The sequence below is a fragment of the Colius striatus genome, chromosome 2 (genome assembly GCF_028858725.1).
Source record: "Colius striatus isolate bColStr4 chromosome 2, bColStr4.1.hap1, whole genome shotgun sequence".
Taxonomy (NCBI): domain Eukaryota; kingdom Metazoa; phylum Chordata; class Aves; order Coliiformes; family Coliidae; genus Colius; species Colius striatus.
In genome coordinates this window covers 53,681,578-53,698,313 of record NC_084760.1, presented here as the reverse complement: position 1 = coordinate 53,698,313, position 16,736 = coordinate 53,681,578, and the positions used below count along the sequence as shown (strand labels likewise).

At 42.0% G+C, this 16,736-nt stretch overlaps 1 protein-coding gene across 2 annotated transcripts in view; it reads left to right on the top strand.

Annotated features, from left to right (window-relative positions):
* CEP85L (centrosomal protein 85 like) overlaps nt 1-10,736 on the top strand; it is a 113,484-nt gene extending 102,748 nt beyond the window's left edge. The window contains exons 11-13 of one of the 2 annotated variants that reach the window (XM_061990586.1): nt 3,923-4,030; nt 4,774-4,987; nt 6,243-10,736. In XM_061990586.1, the coding sequence (XP_061846570.1) occupies nt 3,923-4,030; nt 4,774-4,987; nt 6,243-6,406 (486 nt within the window). In that variant the 3' untranslated portion in view covers nt 6,407-10,736. The remainder of the gene's footprint in view (nt 1-3,922; nt 4,031-4,773; nt 4,988-6,242) is intronic. The other variant, XM_061990584.1, reaches the window with a different exon arrangement.
* The last annotated feature ends 6,000 nt before the right edge of the window (nt 10,737-16,736 follow it).

Sequence of the window (16,736 nt, the reverse complement as noted above, 5' to 3'; positions counted from 1 at the left end):
ATAACAGGCCTGATTCCGTTTGGCAACCATATTTTTACTTGATTAAATTACAGTGTGTTAGATAAGTCTGTAGAGAAGCAGTAGGGGAACTGAGATTACAACACAAGATACATCTGACTGAGACGCAGAATCAGCCTCTAGGTTTGAAGACAACCAAAATGTATCAAATTGAGATGTTTTAATGGAGCAGCCTTCTCTAAGCAAAAATTGTGATACGGGCAAACATGATTTTAGATAATTCATATTGGTTTTTAAAAAGTTCAAATTGAACACCATAACCCTTCTCAGGTTCTCTGGCTCTCTTTGTAGTTAAAGATTATTTACATATATGTGCTATGTACGTATTGTGCTTACAAGGAATAAGCACAGCTTGCCTAAATGTATTATCACTCACCTAAAACTTTCCATATTTCCTGAACTTTTTGATCTTTCTCTCTGGCACCTTAATCTTGAGGCTAGCGATCTTTGTGCATGTTTTATAGATGCCTGTTTTGTCCTTTGTCTGAAGTGACTTCAGGGAGCTGAGACTGGGAAATGCTGAGTAGTTGTGACAATCTGTGAACTTAATAGTGTTCTGTTCTCCAGGACTTTCTCTTAATTTTTCCTCTTTTGAGATATTTTATGTAAGGATTGAAAACAAGGTTTGAGAGTGGCATTATCCACTTGTAGATTACAGCAACTTCTTTGTATCCTTGATCTCTCTGACCTACCACATTTATTCTCCAAGAAACATTGAAAAACAGTTGGTCATCTCATATAATGCTTGTGTTACCCAAAGTGTGTCTGTCAGTCCTGTCAGTCACAAAAAACCCAAATTGTGCCAGACTGAACATAATGCCACAGAGTTGTAACCTTGGAAGGCATATGGAAAAAATAAGGGTGAGGTACAGAGAACTCATGCTATGAGCAACTGGGAAGACATAGCACTTTGGGCTTAGCGAAGCTGGTAAGCACATGAGGTTTTTCCAAGCTTTAAGATTAGAATAGCAGAGAATGATAAAAGTTAGGTGTATCTTTTAGAAATAAATATGGATTTCCACTTCTAGTATTTCTCATTAAACAGTGCAATTCATGAGCTGAACAGGTTTGCATTATTTGCGGTATTTCAGAAATTGGCTCTGGAGTAGTTTGCACAGTCATGTACATTTTTTTTACAGAAGTACCTCTGAAAATACACTGAGGAAGGTAATGTTTCTGAACCTGTCTTCCTCATCACATACCCATCCTCAGGAAGGCTTCACAGTCAGATCTTTAATGGCTGGTGTTCACATGAACATGAAACGTAGAAGTGGTAGTGCTAATGGATATATCATACCTGGGCCAGTGGATGTCCCTAAAGCTGCTCATCATCAAAGAATTCTAAAATTCAAAGACACTTGGAAGCTAGGAGGGTGTTTTGGGCACCTGCATTGTGTGTTCTTCTCTGTTCTCCTCTCTCCTAAGTATCTTGTGTTTGGCTGCTGCCATAGATGGAGCTAGAGGGACCTTCTGTCAGACCCAATACAGCCATCTTTTCTCAGTAGATAATCTTCTTAAAAAACTAAAGATGACCACTGTGAGTCCTGCTCATCTGCAAGCATGACAAAGGAAATGCTTGAGGCAGAGCTATTTCCTGCTCTTCACTGGACGAGGGTGTTGCCTTGGAGGCAGGGGCAGGGCAGGGGCCGCCTTCTTCCCTTTCCTCCCACTGGAGTGTGAAGCTGCGCATACTAGGACAGCTTATCTTAAGGATGCACATTACTTAAGCACTTCCTTTTGAGGGACATAATGTGGGTGAAGCAGGTCAAGTATGTGAAAATAGTTTTTAAAAACAAGTAGTCACCTCTGCATTTTGCCTGCTTATTACTTACCTGAAAATGAAGTGTGAGGGTGTTTTAGCCCATATTAACTGGATAAATTTTAATACCATTATTTTCCAGTTTTGCAAAGGATATGATAAGGTACTGTTTTTCTCACTGCTTGTGTGGCATTGAGCTGAATGCATTGGGAATCTCTGTTAAATCTGCACACCTCCCACAAGTGGCCAGGCCATTGTAAGCTCCGCTCAATGCTGGCCCTTCTTTGCCTTACTCCCTGCCTTCTTGTCAGCAAAAATAATTCTTACAGCTGGCAAGGCAATTAAATGGCTTCTCATCCACTCTGTAGGCTGCACACTTACTTGGTAAAGGGCAGACCTGTACATAGACAGTTTCCTGTGTGCTACAGTCCCTCGTTCTGATACCCTGAAGGTCGTCGTATTCTTCATACATCTTGAAAGCAACTCTCACAAGAGAAAATTTGTCTTCTTTTCCAAAGTTGAATTATTTTCCTGAGGCCCAAAACCATGACACAATTCAATTTGCTGTGGTTCTTTAGAGTGGGGACCTTGGGGTCTATTTTTTGTCTTTGAATAAAGTTAGAGTCATGATACAAGAATTTCAGTGTTCTTCTACTAAAAAGTGACTTTGATCTTTCTGTAGCATTTTCTTTAAGCTGCTATATAAAATTCCCCATGAGAGTGTTCTCTGCTTTGAGGACTCTTCTTACAGAGACTGAAGAAAAACCCATTTTTCTGGGACAATGTCATTCCAGAAATTGAGATCTATTGGCTTGTGAAATGCCCATTCTCTTTCCCTCATCATAGTCCGTGGTTCTACTCTGTGGAAGGTTACAATCAAAACTCTGCCAGGGCGTGCTCCAACTGTACTTTGAGCACAATGGAATCGGATTTACATCTTACTATTGAAATTGGGCAACAGGTTTTACATATCAGTGTTCTGAGCTAGGGATGGAGAGGACACTTCATATGCACAGTGCTAGCTGAATTTGTGAGTAATACCACTAATTACAAAAGAGGATTGTTTTCCTTCATGAAAGCTGATAAGATCTATTTTAAAGCACCAGGAGTTCATCTAGTCATTGTAATTAGTATTCAGATAAGATGATTTGACTAGTACTCTTTCTGAATTTTTCTAGATGACCTTGAAAGACATCTACAGATCTAAAAGCCAACTAGTAGAATAAAAATGACTACTTTTAAAAGCAATGACACCTCTGGTCATACGGAATTCACCCCAAAAGTCAACTTTGACTTTCTCTCATGATTTCTCAGTTTCAGTTCTATAGGTAAAATCAGGGGAATTGGCAACAGCTGATTCCGTGTTGCAGCTGTTTTTCTTTTGCTGCTGCTTGTGACTGATCTGGAAGTCAGTCCTGGGAAGCTTCAATACTGAAATACGACAGCAGCCTAGAAGTTACCATTTTACGTTACTGAAAATAGAAACGTATTGTACCTGTTGAAGATGACACTATACACTACATATAAGTTATTTTTTTCTACCTGCATTTGTTGTTTCTTCTGCAGAGTTGTATAGACTGTTCTCTCATATGCGAAAGGTTTTAGAGGTGGTTGTTCAGTATCAATGGTCAAAGACTTTCTTCTCAGCTGTATAGAAATTGAGATGAATTCTGTGTTATGAAAGATTGTAGGAAGTTCTGCTATAGTCTTTAGGGAAAGTAGAGGACAAAAAACCCCTTCATTTGCAAGTTGGAATTGCACAAATGAAGCCTAATTGTCATTAATCTGTTGTGTATTTCAAGTAAAATTGAAATAATTGAACAAACAATGTTGCTTGGTTATTTTAGACTTCATATATTCCATACTGGAGTAAGGATTTACTTACATATAGTTTATTTGTTTCTAAACAGATACTGCTTATTTAAAGGGTTTCATTGATACTTGCAGTAGCTGTGTTGGTGTACAGAGGGCTCTTGGGATCCAGCTGAATATAAGCCGGTGGAGAATGTTAGAAAATAAAAAATGAAGGGTTAATAGAAAAATAATAACTGAAATTTTAGAAACTTAATGAGGTTGCACTTCTTCGCAGTGCTAATATAGAGTATGAAAATCTAAAATCATTACCTATATTTTTATTCACTTTAGTCTATGCAAGAGAAGCTTTTGCAAGAAAAGCTGATAGTTCAGAAGATGGCAAACGAGCTTGAAGAAAAAGAAAGGAATATAGAGCAGTTAAATAAAACTCTCTCTGAAGTAAGTAAAAACTTGAGTAAACCAACCCCTGACCACACCATCTGGGAATAACCTTGGAGAATGGTTATAAAGTCCCATGGCAGGGATTTATGCGCTTAATTACTTATTTGACTGCACTGACAGCCATGCAAACATAAAATAGTTTGCTGCCTCAGGAAGTGAGAACTTCAAGGGTGAAGGCCACTGAGTGATTGTAACATGAAATGCGGTAGCCATGTCTAGAGAAGAAGAGGAGACTGAGCAGGGATCTTATAAATATTTACAAATATCTAAATGGTGGGTGCCAGGAGGTTGGGACATCCCTTTTTTTCTGTTGTAGCTAGCAACAGGACAAGGGGTAATGGGATGAACCTGGAACACAAAGAGTTCCACTTAAATATAAGAAAAAAACTATTTTACTGTGAGGGTAAGGGAGCCCTGGCACAGGCTGCCCAGAGGGGTTGTGGAGTCTCCTTCCTTGGAGGTCTTCAAGATCCGCCTGGACGTGTTCCTGTGCAACCTGATTTAGGTTGACCTGCTTCTTCAGAGGGATTGGACTTGGTGATCTCTAAAGGTCCCTTCCAATCCTACCATTCTACAAATGTAGAAATTGTCTATCTGGTGTTTGTTGGAGGAGTCAGAAATGTTGATTATATGTATGGAAACTAATTTTTTTTTAATTGTGGTTTGAAATGGGAAACTTTCTGCTAGAGTACATGCTGCAGACTAACTTTTCCCTTTTTCCCCATTTACTTTTCACAAAGAACCAAAGACTGCTGGAAGAGAATGCCTGCCTGAAGGAGCAGATGCGGCAGGTGGAGCAGTCCAGGCAGCCAGTATCTGAGAAGATGCCCATAGCAGACCAGTTGTTCAAGGAAATGTCCCATTGCTTGTTTGACTTGAAAGCACTGTGCAGTATACTCACCCAGAGAGCTCAGGGCAAGGAGCCTAACCTTTCCTTACTGCTGGGAATCAGATGTAAGTAATGTCATTGTTCTAAGGCTTAGTAGTGATTTTTACACGGAGGAATATAAGTTTAGCTAAGTGATGCTTGAACTTGCCAACTGGACAGGCCAGTGTCCCCCTTGCCATGCAACTGGAGCAGTTGTCTGTGAGCCGCACTCCTGGCACAATGTGGGAAAGCTGAGCTTGGGTTAGTACACCTGGGCCACTGAATGCTCACAACTACTCGGGTGTTTGCTGAGTTGGGAGAACAGGTAGCTGACTCTTTATGGACCTAATATTGGCAATGTTCACCCTACTAGAAAAGAAAGGTCTGTAGCCAGATGTCCATTCCTCCCGAGACACATTGCAGCCACCCTGATGGTTAATGGATGCTTTCCTGTGCTACCCTATAAACTCCTTATGAGGGCAGTGAGGCGTAATCAGGCCTGGTATGGCTAAATCATGTGGTTTTTGTCTTAAAGCCCTTGGAGTCAAGGGGTAAGAATATACATCTGCTATTCGAATGTGTCTATGTCTGGTGGTTTGGGAGTATCTGAGACAAGCAGCTTCGTCTCCAATACTTCTAATGGCACATCTAGTCTTTGTCACTTCGCAAGCTTTTAAACTTAACCAAGAGATGAGAAGCACACCCTGAAGCCAGTCAGAGAAAGCTTCAGCATAGCAAGTTTGTGTTAGGTCTTTCTTTTGACAAACTTAAGAAACAATTACTTCTACTTGAATATCATGTTCTGTTGTTTTCTAAATGTTAGCTAGAATTAATCAACCTCATTGCTGAGGTTGAAGGTGTAGTGTCCTGTGCAGCAAGAGCTACTATGCAGCACAGAGTCATCTGCACTGTAGTCCCCTGAAGTCCCAGGGAGTGCAGCATATGTCAGTCTCAGAATTCATCCAGCAGGATGAATAGGGCCACATGTCTGTAGTACTGTCTCATTGTCTTATGTGGCCTCGTTTCCCAAACCCTTCTGTCCCTCTTTTCTGAGTGGCTAATAGAAATCTCCAAAATCTCTAGGAAACAACTGTTCTGCCCGTTTTTTTTTTCCCCTGCTGTTAAGCAAGTCTAGATCTTATTGCAAACCAAAAAGCTTATCTTTGTGTTGAGTGCATACACGGCACCACATTTTGTTGGCTTTTCACCATACTAAAGCATAATTTGTCTTGATGCAATTAAATTTAAGTGATCTGCCCCTCAAAGGGGACTACTGAGTTGAAATACTTACTCCCAGAGCACAGTTCCTAGAGCTTTAACCTTAGCTGTTGTTTTTTGTAGCACTGAGCTGTTCATCTGAAGAGAACGAAAATTACCACAGCACAGAAACCCTTTCAAAGAAGCTCTTGGACGTTTGTCAGTTACGGAAGGACATTGATGAATTGAGGACGATAATGTCAGACCGTTATGCTCAGGACATGGGGGAGAATTGCATTACTCAATGACAACATTTCAGCTGGTAGCAAATGACTTATTAAATGCTGCTGTGCCACAGACAGGTCTTTGCATTTCTAATAAGGAGCCATACTGTAAGGCCGCAAATCGCAGCGCACATGCATCTCTCTGAGGACTGTGCGTAGTCAATCTCGGGAGTCTGGTGGGGAGGGGAGAGTCTTCATTTGGGCAGCCTGGTAGAAACCACTAGAAAGAAATCTTTTCTCCAAACTACTGAATGTAGGAACAAGCTGTGAAGAATGATCCAGTTGGATACTCTGTTTCCTTCATTGGGGTTTATTTTATTGCTTCTCCTAGTTTCTGGGATCAGAGCATCAAAACAGCCATGCTGCTGCTACTCTGCCATTTCCTCCATTAGGGGTTTGTGTGACATTATTTGTGTTCTGAAATACTAGAACAAAGGGTTGAAGGACGTATAGCTGCATGTGGTGAAACCAGAGGCTTCTGCAACTGCACTTCACTCTAGGAATTGTGGCTGGAACAATCTCAGAGCACTACAGGTAGTAGTTGCTCTTCAGGTTGCCTGAAAGTTGATATAGAAAAGGTGTTGATTATAGTCATGTCTAGCTTGTTTAACCAGTAGCAGAAGAAAACCAAGTTTCAACTCCTTTATGCAAACAAAGTCCATAAAAGACAGCGCTATCATTCTTTTAAGCACTCGATATTATTAAGCCTTTGAGAAACCCAGAGAAGCTGGATGACATGAAACTGCAGCATAGTATGTGGCTGTCAGGAGAGGGGGGGGAAAAAAAAGGGACTATATTATATTGTTTGCACCATACTCTTTTTTCCTTTTTTTTTTTTTTCCTCCTTAGATCATCTCTATTTTTAAATGTAGCTGGTCTGTGTTCCATCCCTGAAGGCCTCTGATGAGATTGAACCACTCAGCCGCTTTTTACCGCAGCTGCAAAATGTGTGTTTGGCACTTGGAAAAATCAGTGCTCAGAACAGAATGTTTCTACTTAGTAGTATTAAATACTCAGTTATCTGAAGACTGTAAAAATTTCCACAATGTTTGGGAATTCTTGATTTCTCTGTTTATGTAGGAAGCAATTCTATTTTAAAAAAAACGGATCATGTTCCGTAGCTTATTCAGTGAGCGTCACTTGGCAATGCAGTTGAACTCCCGTGGGATGGGTGACGTGGTAACGCTTCACATTTCTTGGAACAAGCTAGCTGCACAGTTATGCATGGTGTGAAATAGTAGTTAACCAAAGGAAACAAAAACTTGCAAAGAGCAAAACCACTCCCAGACCACACTGTTAAGAAAATATTTGAGCATCGCTTACATATATGGTAGGTATTAAAAGAAAGGTTCAAATGAGTGTGGTACAAGTCAGTCAACTGCCCCATAGTATGGATAACAGCAAAAATCTTTTAGAAGGCCTAGTGGTTAAACCAAGTAAATTCTAGGGCAACATTTTTGTGGTGGAAGTGTTGGTATCTTCAGTTTTCTGATTATTTTAATAGGAGAAAAATGGTATAGCAGCGTGGACTGGCTACCAGTTTTAACTTGATGTCTTGCTTTCTGTTTGTTGTTAAACAGTTATCTTTAATAATGTTTTTATAATGTAGGAGTTTCATTTTTTGTAGCTGTATAAACTTATTTATTTGACAGTTTTCTCTATTCCTGAACCTACCCATGGAGTAATTTGTGAAAAATAGTGTTGCTATTTATGTTATTGCTACATAGTGTTTTCAGATAGATTAATCTGACTGGTTCAGCTCCTGTGAGCACTAAAACGGTGTCTGGATAAAATCTCCAGTGAAATTGCCCAGAGTCTCTACTTCAAGGTGAAAAACCGAGGCCACTTCATTTTAATTTCCATGCCCTTTCTATAGGTTTGAGGGTGAACTTTCATTGTAGTGCTGAAATGAAAACAAGGTCTTTGCACAAGTGGGCTTGCCCAGTTTCCTGTGCCTCTGACAGTATTGTCTTTTGTGACCAGGGCCCTGGCTTGTTCTTTTGACCCTGCAGGGAAGTAGTAGTCTGTTGTTTATGGCATCTGTCTCATCAAAACCCAGCGATAGCATTTCAGATGACAGATGTATTGAGGAGTGAGGAAACACCCAGGTTGCACGTTTTTATTTCCTTAGATGGACACATTGCACCTATAAAGAAATTATGAAGCAAAATGCTTTTCTAAATTTGGTGGAAGTAACAAGGAGCTTAACAGAGCAATTGGAGAGGAGAAGGAGATTTATTATTTTTTTGACTCAGTTTGAACTATTAAGCTGGTCATTTGGCTGGTGTGCCTCCAGCATCCCCCCATTATATGGTGATACTGTACTGCAGAGTGGAGATGGACGGGTTATATTTGCAAAGCACTTCAGGAGCTTTTATGCTCTTCAAGTATTGGTTAAAAGTCCCTCAATTTTATTTGTAGTCCTTCTCTTCCAGCGCTGCAGTCTTGCATGATAATGTTTTTTATTACAGAATATGTAATATTTATATTGACTTGAAAGCACTTGATTTTAAAAACCCCTGAGTTTATCTGCCTCGGTCAAAGTCAAGTAGGGAGGTAAATGATGGATGTATGAGCCAAAGATGCAGACTACCAGTTGACTCTCTATAGCGATCCAGAAGTTTGCTTTGGTTTCTTAAAATTTGGCCTGTTGTAGTAGTAGCTGTGACTATACACGCATCAGTTTACGGATGCCTCTAAATGGAATAAGCTTTGTCTCAGATATGCATGATTGTTTAATTGGTTAAAATATAGTGTGTGTGATCTCAGCATATTTAATACAGAGTTGTTTAATGAATGCTAACATTGGAATTGCTTAGATTTAGTCATGACAACTTTTTGCTGTAGCTATTGGACAATCTCAAGGGCTGAAAAACAACGCTAACGAATGGAAACTGTACCTTTCTGGTTGTCAGCAACTTTGTACAGGAATTTTTTGTATCATTTCAGATGGCATTTATACAATCTTTTAGAGGATACTTACAGTAACTACTGTATTAAGAATGTATTTTGAAAAAGACTTGGAAAGTAACTGTCTTTGGACAAGCTATAGATGATGCTATGTATTTACTATATAGAATTAACGCAGCTCAGTTGTGTAAATGTGGTTTAGGTTGGTAGCCTCAACTGTGCAGCTTTGTAGTGTGGTAGTTGTGTGAAAGAGTGGAGATTTGCTGTAACCACCCACTTAGGCTCCGGCATTCAAAGCTGCAGGTGGCCATGAAGTCATTACAAGGGCTGAAATTTTGTCCTTTTCACTTCAAAAGGTTTCATTTCTTCCTTCTTCATGCCCTCGCTGCCCACCTTTTCTAGCAAACGGCTTTTTTTTTTTAATGTTTTTCTTGCAGGATAAAACACAAGGAAAGAAAGCAAGCAAACCCCTTCCCCCCACAACCTGTTGCCCTGGCAGAGGCAGCAGCAACATGCTGCACTCTCTCCATATTGGGTGTAGTTTGTTCCAGTTTTCCTTACCCTTACCAGTGGCGTTATGCAGGTGGAGCTGGGCTTTGCGTTGGGTTTTTGTCACTGATATGCTGAGCTCTGAGAGGGGAAAAGATCATCCAAACTAATCTGCATTCTTAGACTGCAAACAAGTCAATGGTTGTTATCTAAAGGGATGACTTATTCTGGTAGCTCCTTAGCAATATCAGTTCCACAGCTGCATACCTTTGTGCCTTTTTTGCCCGAGGTAAGTGTATATTCCCCTTAGCTTTAGCTAAGTTGTTAGAACAATGACAACTGCACCTTGTTTTTCTCCTACCTGCTGATAGTTGTTCAGGAAGCTTTGGTAGGAGGAACTCTGGCGTAATGTCTAAGATACAGAAGTACTTAAACTAGGTACTGGATGTACACTCTGAATGTTGGGCTGGTCGTAGTCTGCAGCTTTTTTGAATATGAAGCGTGATTTGGAAACTCAAATCACAGCATGTTAATTTTGTTTATATGAATTACAGCGTATCACTAGTTCAGTGGGGAGGAGTGTCTGGAGCTATCTTTAAAAGCACAGCTGACATATGTACTGGATCAGTCCCTGAAGACTGGTAGTATTGTAAATTGGGTTCAATTTTTGAACCGCTCAGAATACCTCATATGTAAATAAGAGTTGTCATGACTTAATCACAATGTGTTCATTGTAAAAAGTAAAGGAGCCACTGGCTGGCTCAGCTTTAGGCTTGTTGTTCTTGCCTCTTTTTGTATTTTTTTTTTAAGTAGGGTTTACAGCTAGAATTTTGAATGCCAAAGTTCTATTTATTAAATAATAATAAAAGTTTTCATTGTTAATGACTGGTATTTTTCCACTGGAATTTGTTGATGTTTGGGATTTGTATCCACAGAGCAAAAATAAATTTTGTTACAAAAGTGATTTCTTCATGGTTCTCGTTTGTCCAGTACCTGGCATGTGACAGGAGCAACCAAAGCTGGAGTCACCAAGGGCGGGAGAGAAGAAAGGAATCGTGAAAGATCTTCCCAGCTTTTCTTTGGTGGTCTGTAGTCCTGCTTGAACACCTGCTGACCAAGCTCCCTTCCTGGCAGTAATCTAGTTTAAAAAAGAAAAAAACACAACAACCAAATAAACGACAAATGAGGCCTTGGTAGCAAAACTTGTATCTGTGTAATGAAAGTATTTTAGAGCAGAGCTCCTGGTAAAATCTCAGCTGCTTTTTTTTTTTTAGGCATGTGCTTCTGTTGTCCATCTCAGATGCTGATTGAAGAGATCACAGATAGGGTTTTCAAAAGAGACCGAGTTGTCACAAAATAGTAGGAAGAAGTGTTGGGATAAGTTGTTTTGAAGTTGCTGAAAGGTTGATGAGCTTTGGAACATGTGGTTTCCCCAAACCCAGTCACAGGGGTCAAAAAATAAAGTTGACTGGTGAAATAAGCAACATTGTGTCTGGTACCAGGGAGAAAACTGATGGTCAGAAGGGCCATGTGGTTTTAATTACTGGGGTTTTTTTTCAGTTAGAAAGCACAAATGGGTAATTGGTCAGACTGTGCAGTAGTGAAGGCAGTCAGAAATCTCTGCTGCATCAAATACTGTAGGTCAATATAGTCCAACAAAACCGAGCAACACCGATTTCCTCTCCATGTCAGGTTAGTACAATTCAAGGAAAGTCAAAGGTTAAGGATTTTAATCAGTGCAACAAGAGTCTTCACAAGTGCTGAGGAAAGTGGAATCACCCACAAACAGGTTGGTTCCTGACAGCTGCCTGTGAAAAATCTCAGGACCTATTTGGAGCACCAAATGCTGGATGAGGTTTGCATGTGAAGTGGTTCTCTCCTCCCCCTTTATACTGCATCGTGCTGGGCACAAAAGTTGATACTACCTCTTGTCAAAGACACTGGGAAATTCACATTAATTAGCTAGTGCATTGTGTATGGTAGAGATCGCTTGCTTTTCTCCAGTTTTGTGACTAAACATGAATGATGATCAAACTCAATGAAAAGCATTCTGTGCCCCATGTAAATGTATGTAAAGGGCTGCACAGATGCCAACTTTCCGTAAGATTTCTGAGTGACCTTTTGTGAGCCACTCAAAGGCGGGCTTAGGTTTCAGAGTCTCATGATGAAAGCACTGCTAACAATAGTAGTGGTAGAAAATGTTCTGTTGCCATTATGCCACAAACAAAGTACAACTCCAAATGTGGATAAAAATGCCACCTTCAGTGATAACGCTGCACATAACACAGTAGCGTCTTGAATGGAGACAACTTAAGACAGCTGAATCCTGTACGTTATGTAAATTAAGCAGTTGTGCAGGAGGTGTTAAAGGATGCTGGATCATTTGTTTTGTAAATGAATGGGTTGAGTTACACTTGGAGAATTTCCAAGTAGCATGGGAAAGCTGTGCTATGGATGGCAACCGCGCTGTTTAATTACATGTTAGTACGGACGTATTTCCCTTCCTCCATGTGAGCTTTTTCCTCTTTGAGGGGTGGCTGCTGCTTTTCTTGGTGTCTCAGGTCTAGGTTTCATGGAGGTAAAGGCACGCTTCATGTCATGGTGTTTTGAAGCCTGCTCAGTTTGTGAGGAACCTGATAGGTTCAGCTAATGCTTTGAGTCTCCTTTGTGAGTGGTTTGGCAGCTCCCCTGAAGAATGCAACCCATGGGTATAAATAGACCAGGAAACTAGTTTACTGGTCTGTGTACCTGTAAAAGCATTTGCCTGGGAGAAGGCAAAAGGGAAATGATGAGTTCTGGTTGCGGTGCTCCACTGTGGGATGGGCCAAAGGCCAGATTTTCCTGGTCTCTCAAGAAACTGACTTAACCTTTCCAGCACCAGCAATATCCATCTCACTGGCTGCACAGCCTGTTGCCTTAGTCACAGAAAACATAAACCTTATCTCTCCTATATTAGCAAATAGCATATGGAGGAAGAGGAAGGATGTAAAGCCAAATTACCATTTTATATGTTCCCAGGACTACCATACTGAACCAGCAGAGTAGTTCAAAATGTCTACATCTGCGACTGAATGCTTTTGCTGATGAGACACTGGCTTCTTCTACTTATCAGTTGTAGTGTTTTATTATTGGGGGGAAAGAAATCTTTAATCACTGCATTTGAATGGATTAAAGCTTTTTTTTTGCTATTGATTCTCTGATGACAAATCAATTGCCATTCTTTTTTTCATGGCTGACATTTATGATGCCCATAGAAACCAGTTTAACAGATTTGAAACTAAAGCAGTAATTTGAGCAAGGACTCTTTACACTCTTTGTAGTTATATCCACTTTCATTAATGTGCCAGATTATTTTGCAGCACTAATTATTTTCAGGCTTCTTTTAAAGTTTGAAGTTTGTTTTACTAACCACAGGGATCAGGAGCATTACATCTGTGCTTGGGGCTGGGAAGGACAGGGAAGAAACACCTAGCTGTCATGGCCTTTGGCAAGAGCAGGACAGCCTGCCTTTCTGCAAACAGGTCGCACAACAGGGCTTAATGGTCTGACGTGTTTTCTGAGTTCCTGCTATTTTTGATCTCACAATGGTTAAAAAGGTCAACTATGAGGGAAATCCAGCAACAGGGACAAAGGGAGGGAGCTCTGATTGGAGTGGTGGTGCAAACTTTTTCACATGATCCACCTTCCCTGGGTGCACAAGCACTTGAGCTGGTCTTCTGTTGGTTCATTTGAGGCTGGTGTTCTGAGGTGGCCCAAAAGCAGTGCCGGTGCCTAAGGCATGTCCAGAGCTGTGTGCCAGCCATTCAGGGGATTGGTACAGGCTGGTGAAGACCTTCTGTCCCGATGCAAACAAATCCTAGCTATGAGACAGGGTCTTCAGTCTGACACTTGGACCCCACTTGGCCATCCTGGTGGCCATCATGCCTTTAGCACAGGCCCTTGAGTCTTCATTCAGTTCAGCCACTTGAAAGCTCCCACAGGGTTTTAAAACTGAATGTTTCTCCTCTGAAAACTCAGCTCCACCATGGCATGTTGCTGGCCCTCACCCTCTCATTAATCCAGACAACTCGTCCTCTTTATGTCAGACAGGTGATGGGGCCCGGTTTCTTCTTTGGTCAGTGACTCTTGTTACAATAAATATTATTTACTGGCAGGTTAAGGCCATGAGAGAGTCAGCTCGCTGAAGTACTGCAACAGTAATGAGAAGATCATCAAACTTCAGCCATGTGCACACTAGCTTCTCGCAGAATCACAGAAACTTCAGGGTTGGACAGGACCTCAAGAGATCCCCTGCCAGAGCAGGACCACCTAGAGTAGGTCACACAGGGACCTGGCCAGGTGGGTTTTGAATGTCTCCAGAGAAGGAGACTCCACAACCCATCTGGGCAGCCTGTTCAAGTGCTCCATCACCCTCACAGTGAAGATGTTTTTCCTTATGTTTCTTTGGAACTTCTAATGTTCCAGCTTGTACCTATTGCCCCTTGTCCTATCATTGGACATCACTTAGAACAGCCTGGCTCCATCCTCCTGACACCTGCCCTTTACATATTTAGAAACATTGAGATCACCCCTCAGTCTCCTCCAAGCTAAAGAGCCCCAGCTCCCTCAGCCTTACAATGAAAGGGAGATACTTCACTCCATCTTCTTTGTGGCCCTGAGCTGAGATCTCTCCAGCAGTTCTCTGTCCTTCTTGAACTGAGGGGCCCAGAACTGGACACAATATTCCAGATGTGGTCTTAAGGCAGAGTAGAGAGGGAGGAGAACCTCTCTCCACCTACTAACCACAGCCCTTCTAATACATCCCAGGATGCCATTGGCCTTCTTGGCCACAAGGGCACATTGCTGGCTCATGGTTAGTTTATTATCAACCAGGACTCCCGGGTCTCTCTCTGCAGAGCTGCTCTCCAGCACTTCGACCCCCCAGCCTGTACTAGTGCATGAGGTTGTTCATCTCCAGATGCCGGACTGTGCACTTGTCCTTGTTGAACCTCATGAGGTTCCTCTTTGCCTCAACTCAAACTGGTTGAAATTTCACTGAATGGCAGCAAAGCCATGGAGAGTGGTTAACAATGACTTCTGCCAGCTCTCTCTACCTGCAGGTGCATCCCATCACGGCCCATGGATTTATGTATATCTAAATTGCTCAACTGATCCTTAACCCAGTCCTCACCAACCAAACAAAAGTCCTCTTTTAACCTGACTGCCTCTGGGGCCCTTGAGGATGGTCTCCAGCAGTACAGACAGAGGCAAAGAAGGCATTCAGGAACTGTCTTCTCTGTATCCTCTGTTACCAGGGCATCTGCCTCATTCAATGGTGGGCCTACGTTGCCTCTAGTGTTAGTTTTATCTGCAGTGTGTTTGAGGAAGTCCTCCTTGTTGTTTCTGACCTCCCTTACCAGACAGAACTCTAATGAGACTTTAGCTTTCCTAGTTGCCTCCCTACATCCTCTGACAATAATCTTACATTTGTCCCAAGTGGCCATCCCTCCCCTCCATGATCTATAGACTCTCTTCTTCCACTTGTGTTTGCCCAACAGTTCCCTGTTTAACCATGCAGGTCTCCTGGCTCCCTTGCTTGATTTCCTACCCACTGGGATGCTTGGAAAAAGTGATCCTTGAATACAGACCAACTATCTTGGGCCCCTTTACCTTCCTTCTAGTACCCTCTCCCATGGGATGTCTCCTAGCAATTGCTTGAAAAGGCCAAAGTTGACCCTGCTAAAGTCCAGGGTTGTGATCCTGATTGGTATTTTGTACTTACTGTACAAGATCCTGAACTCTGCCATCTCATGGTTGCTACAGCCAAGGCTGCCCTCAAACTTCACTGCTTCAACCAGACCCTGCTTGTTCGTGAATATAAGATACAGTAGAGCTCCTCTCCTAGTTGGCACCATTTGCATCAAGAAGTTATCATCCATGCACTGAAGGAGCCTCCTTGCCTGTGAGTGACTAGCTATGTAGGGCTTCCAGCAGATGTCTGTAGTTGAAATCTCTCATGAGAACCAGGGCCTGTGATTTTGAGGCTGCTCCCAGCTGCCTGTAAAAGGCCTCATTAGTGTCCCCATCCTGATCAGGTAGCCTGTAATAGACACCCACAACAGTGTCACACATGCTAGCCTGCCCCTTAATTCAAACCCACAAACTCTCAACTTGCCCCTAACCCTCACCTGGACAGAATTCAGTACATTCCAGCTGCTATCTCACATAAAGAACCACTCCACCACCTCACATGGCTGGCCTGTCTTTCCTAAAAAGGACATAATCATCCATGACCACATTCCAGTCATGTGAGCTGTCCCATCATGTCTCTGTAATAGCCATCAGATCATAACCCCTTGCCCCTATACAGACTTCCAGCTCCTCCTGTTTATTCCCCATGCTGCATGCATTGGCTACAGGCATTTCAAGAAGGAAGCTGATCCTGTAGGATTCAGCCCCGGCACTGGCTTGCCACCCTTAGGCTCAATGCTAGTGGGCCTGGTTTTATCCCCTACGCCCTTCAAAACTAGTTTAAAGCCCTTTCTATGAGCCCTATTAACTCATTTGTAAGGATCCTTCTGCCCTTTTGAGACAGATGAACTCCGTCACCAGACCTGGCATCATGAAAATTTCACCATGGTCAAAAAACCCAAAGTTGTGGTTTTGACACCAGTCTCTGAGCCACTTGTTAATCAGTTGCAGTTTCCTTATTTGTTCAGTATCCCTCACTGCCATGAGAGGGATGGAGGAGGACACTACTTGTGCTCCTGAGCCACATAGCATTCTCCTTGTTGCCCTGACATCCTTTTTAATAGCTTTTGAACTTCTCTCCATTACCTCATCACTACTAATCTGCATTACCAACAGTGGGTAGTAGTCAGTTGGATGCACCAGATCAGGGAGGTTCCTGGCAAAATCTCTAACCTGGGCCCCAGGGAGGCAGCAGACCTCTCTGTGGGATGGGACTGATTGACAT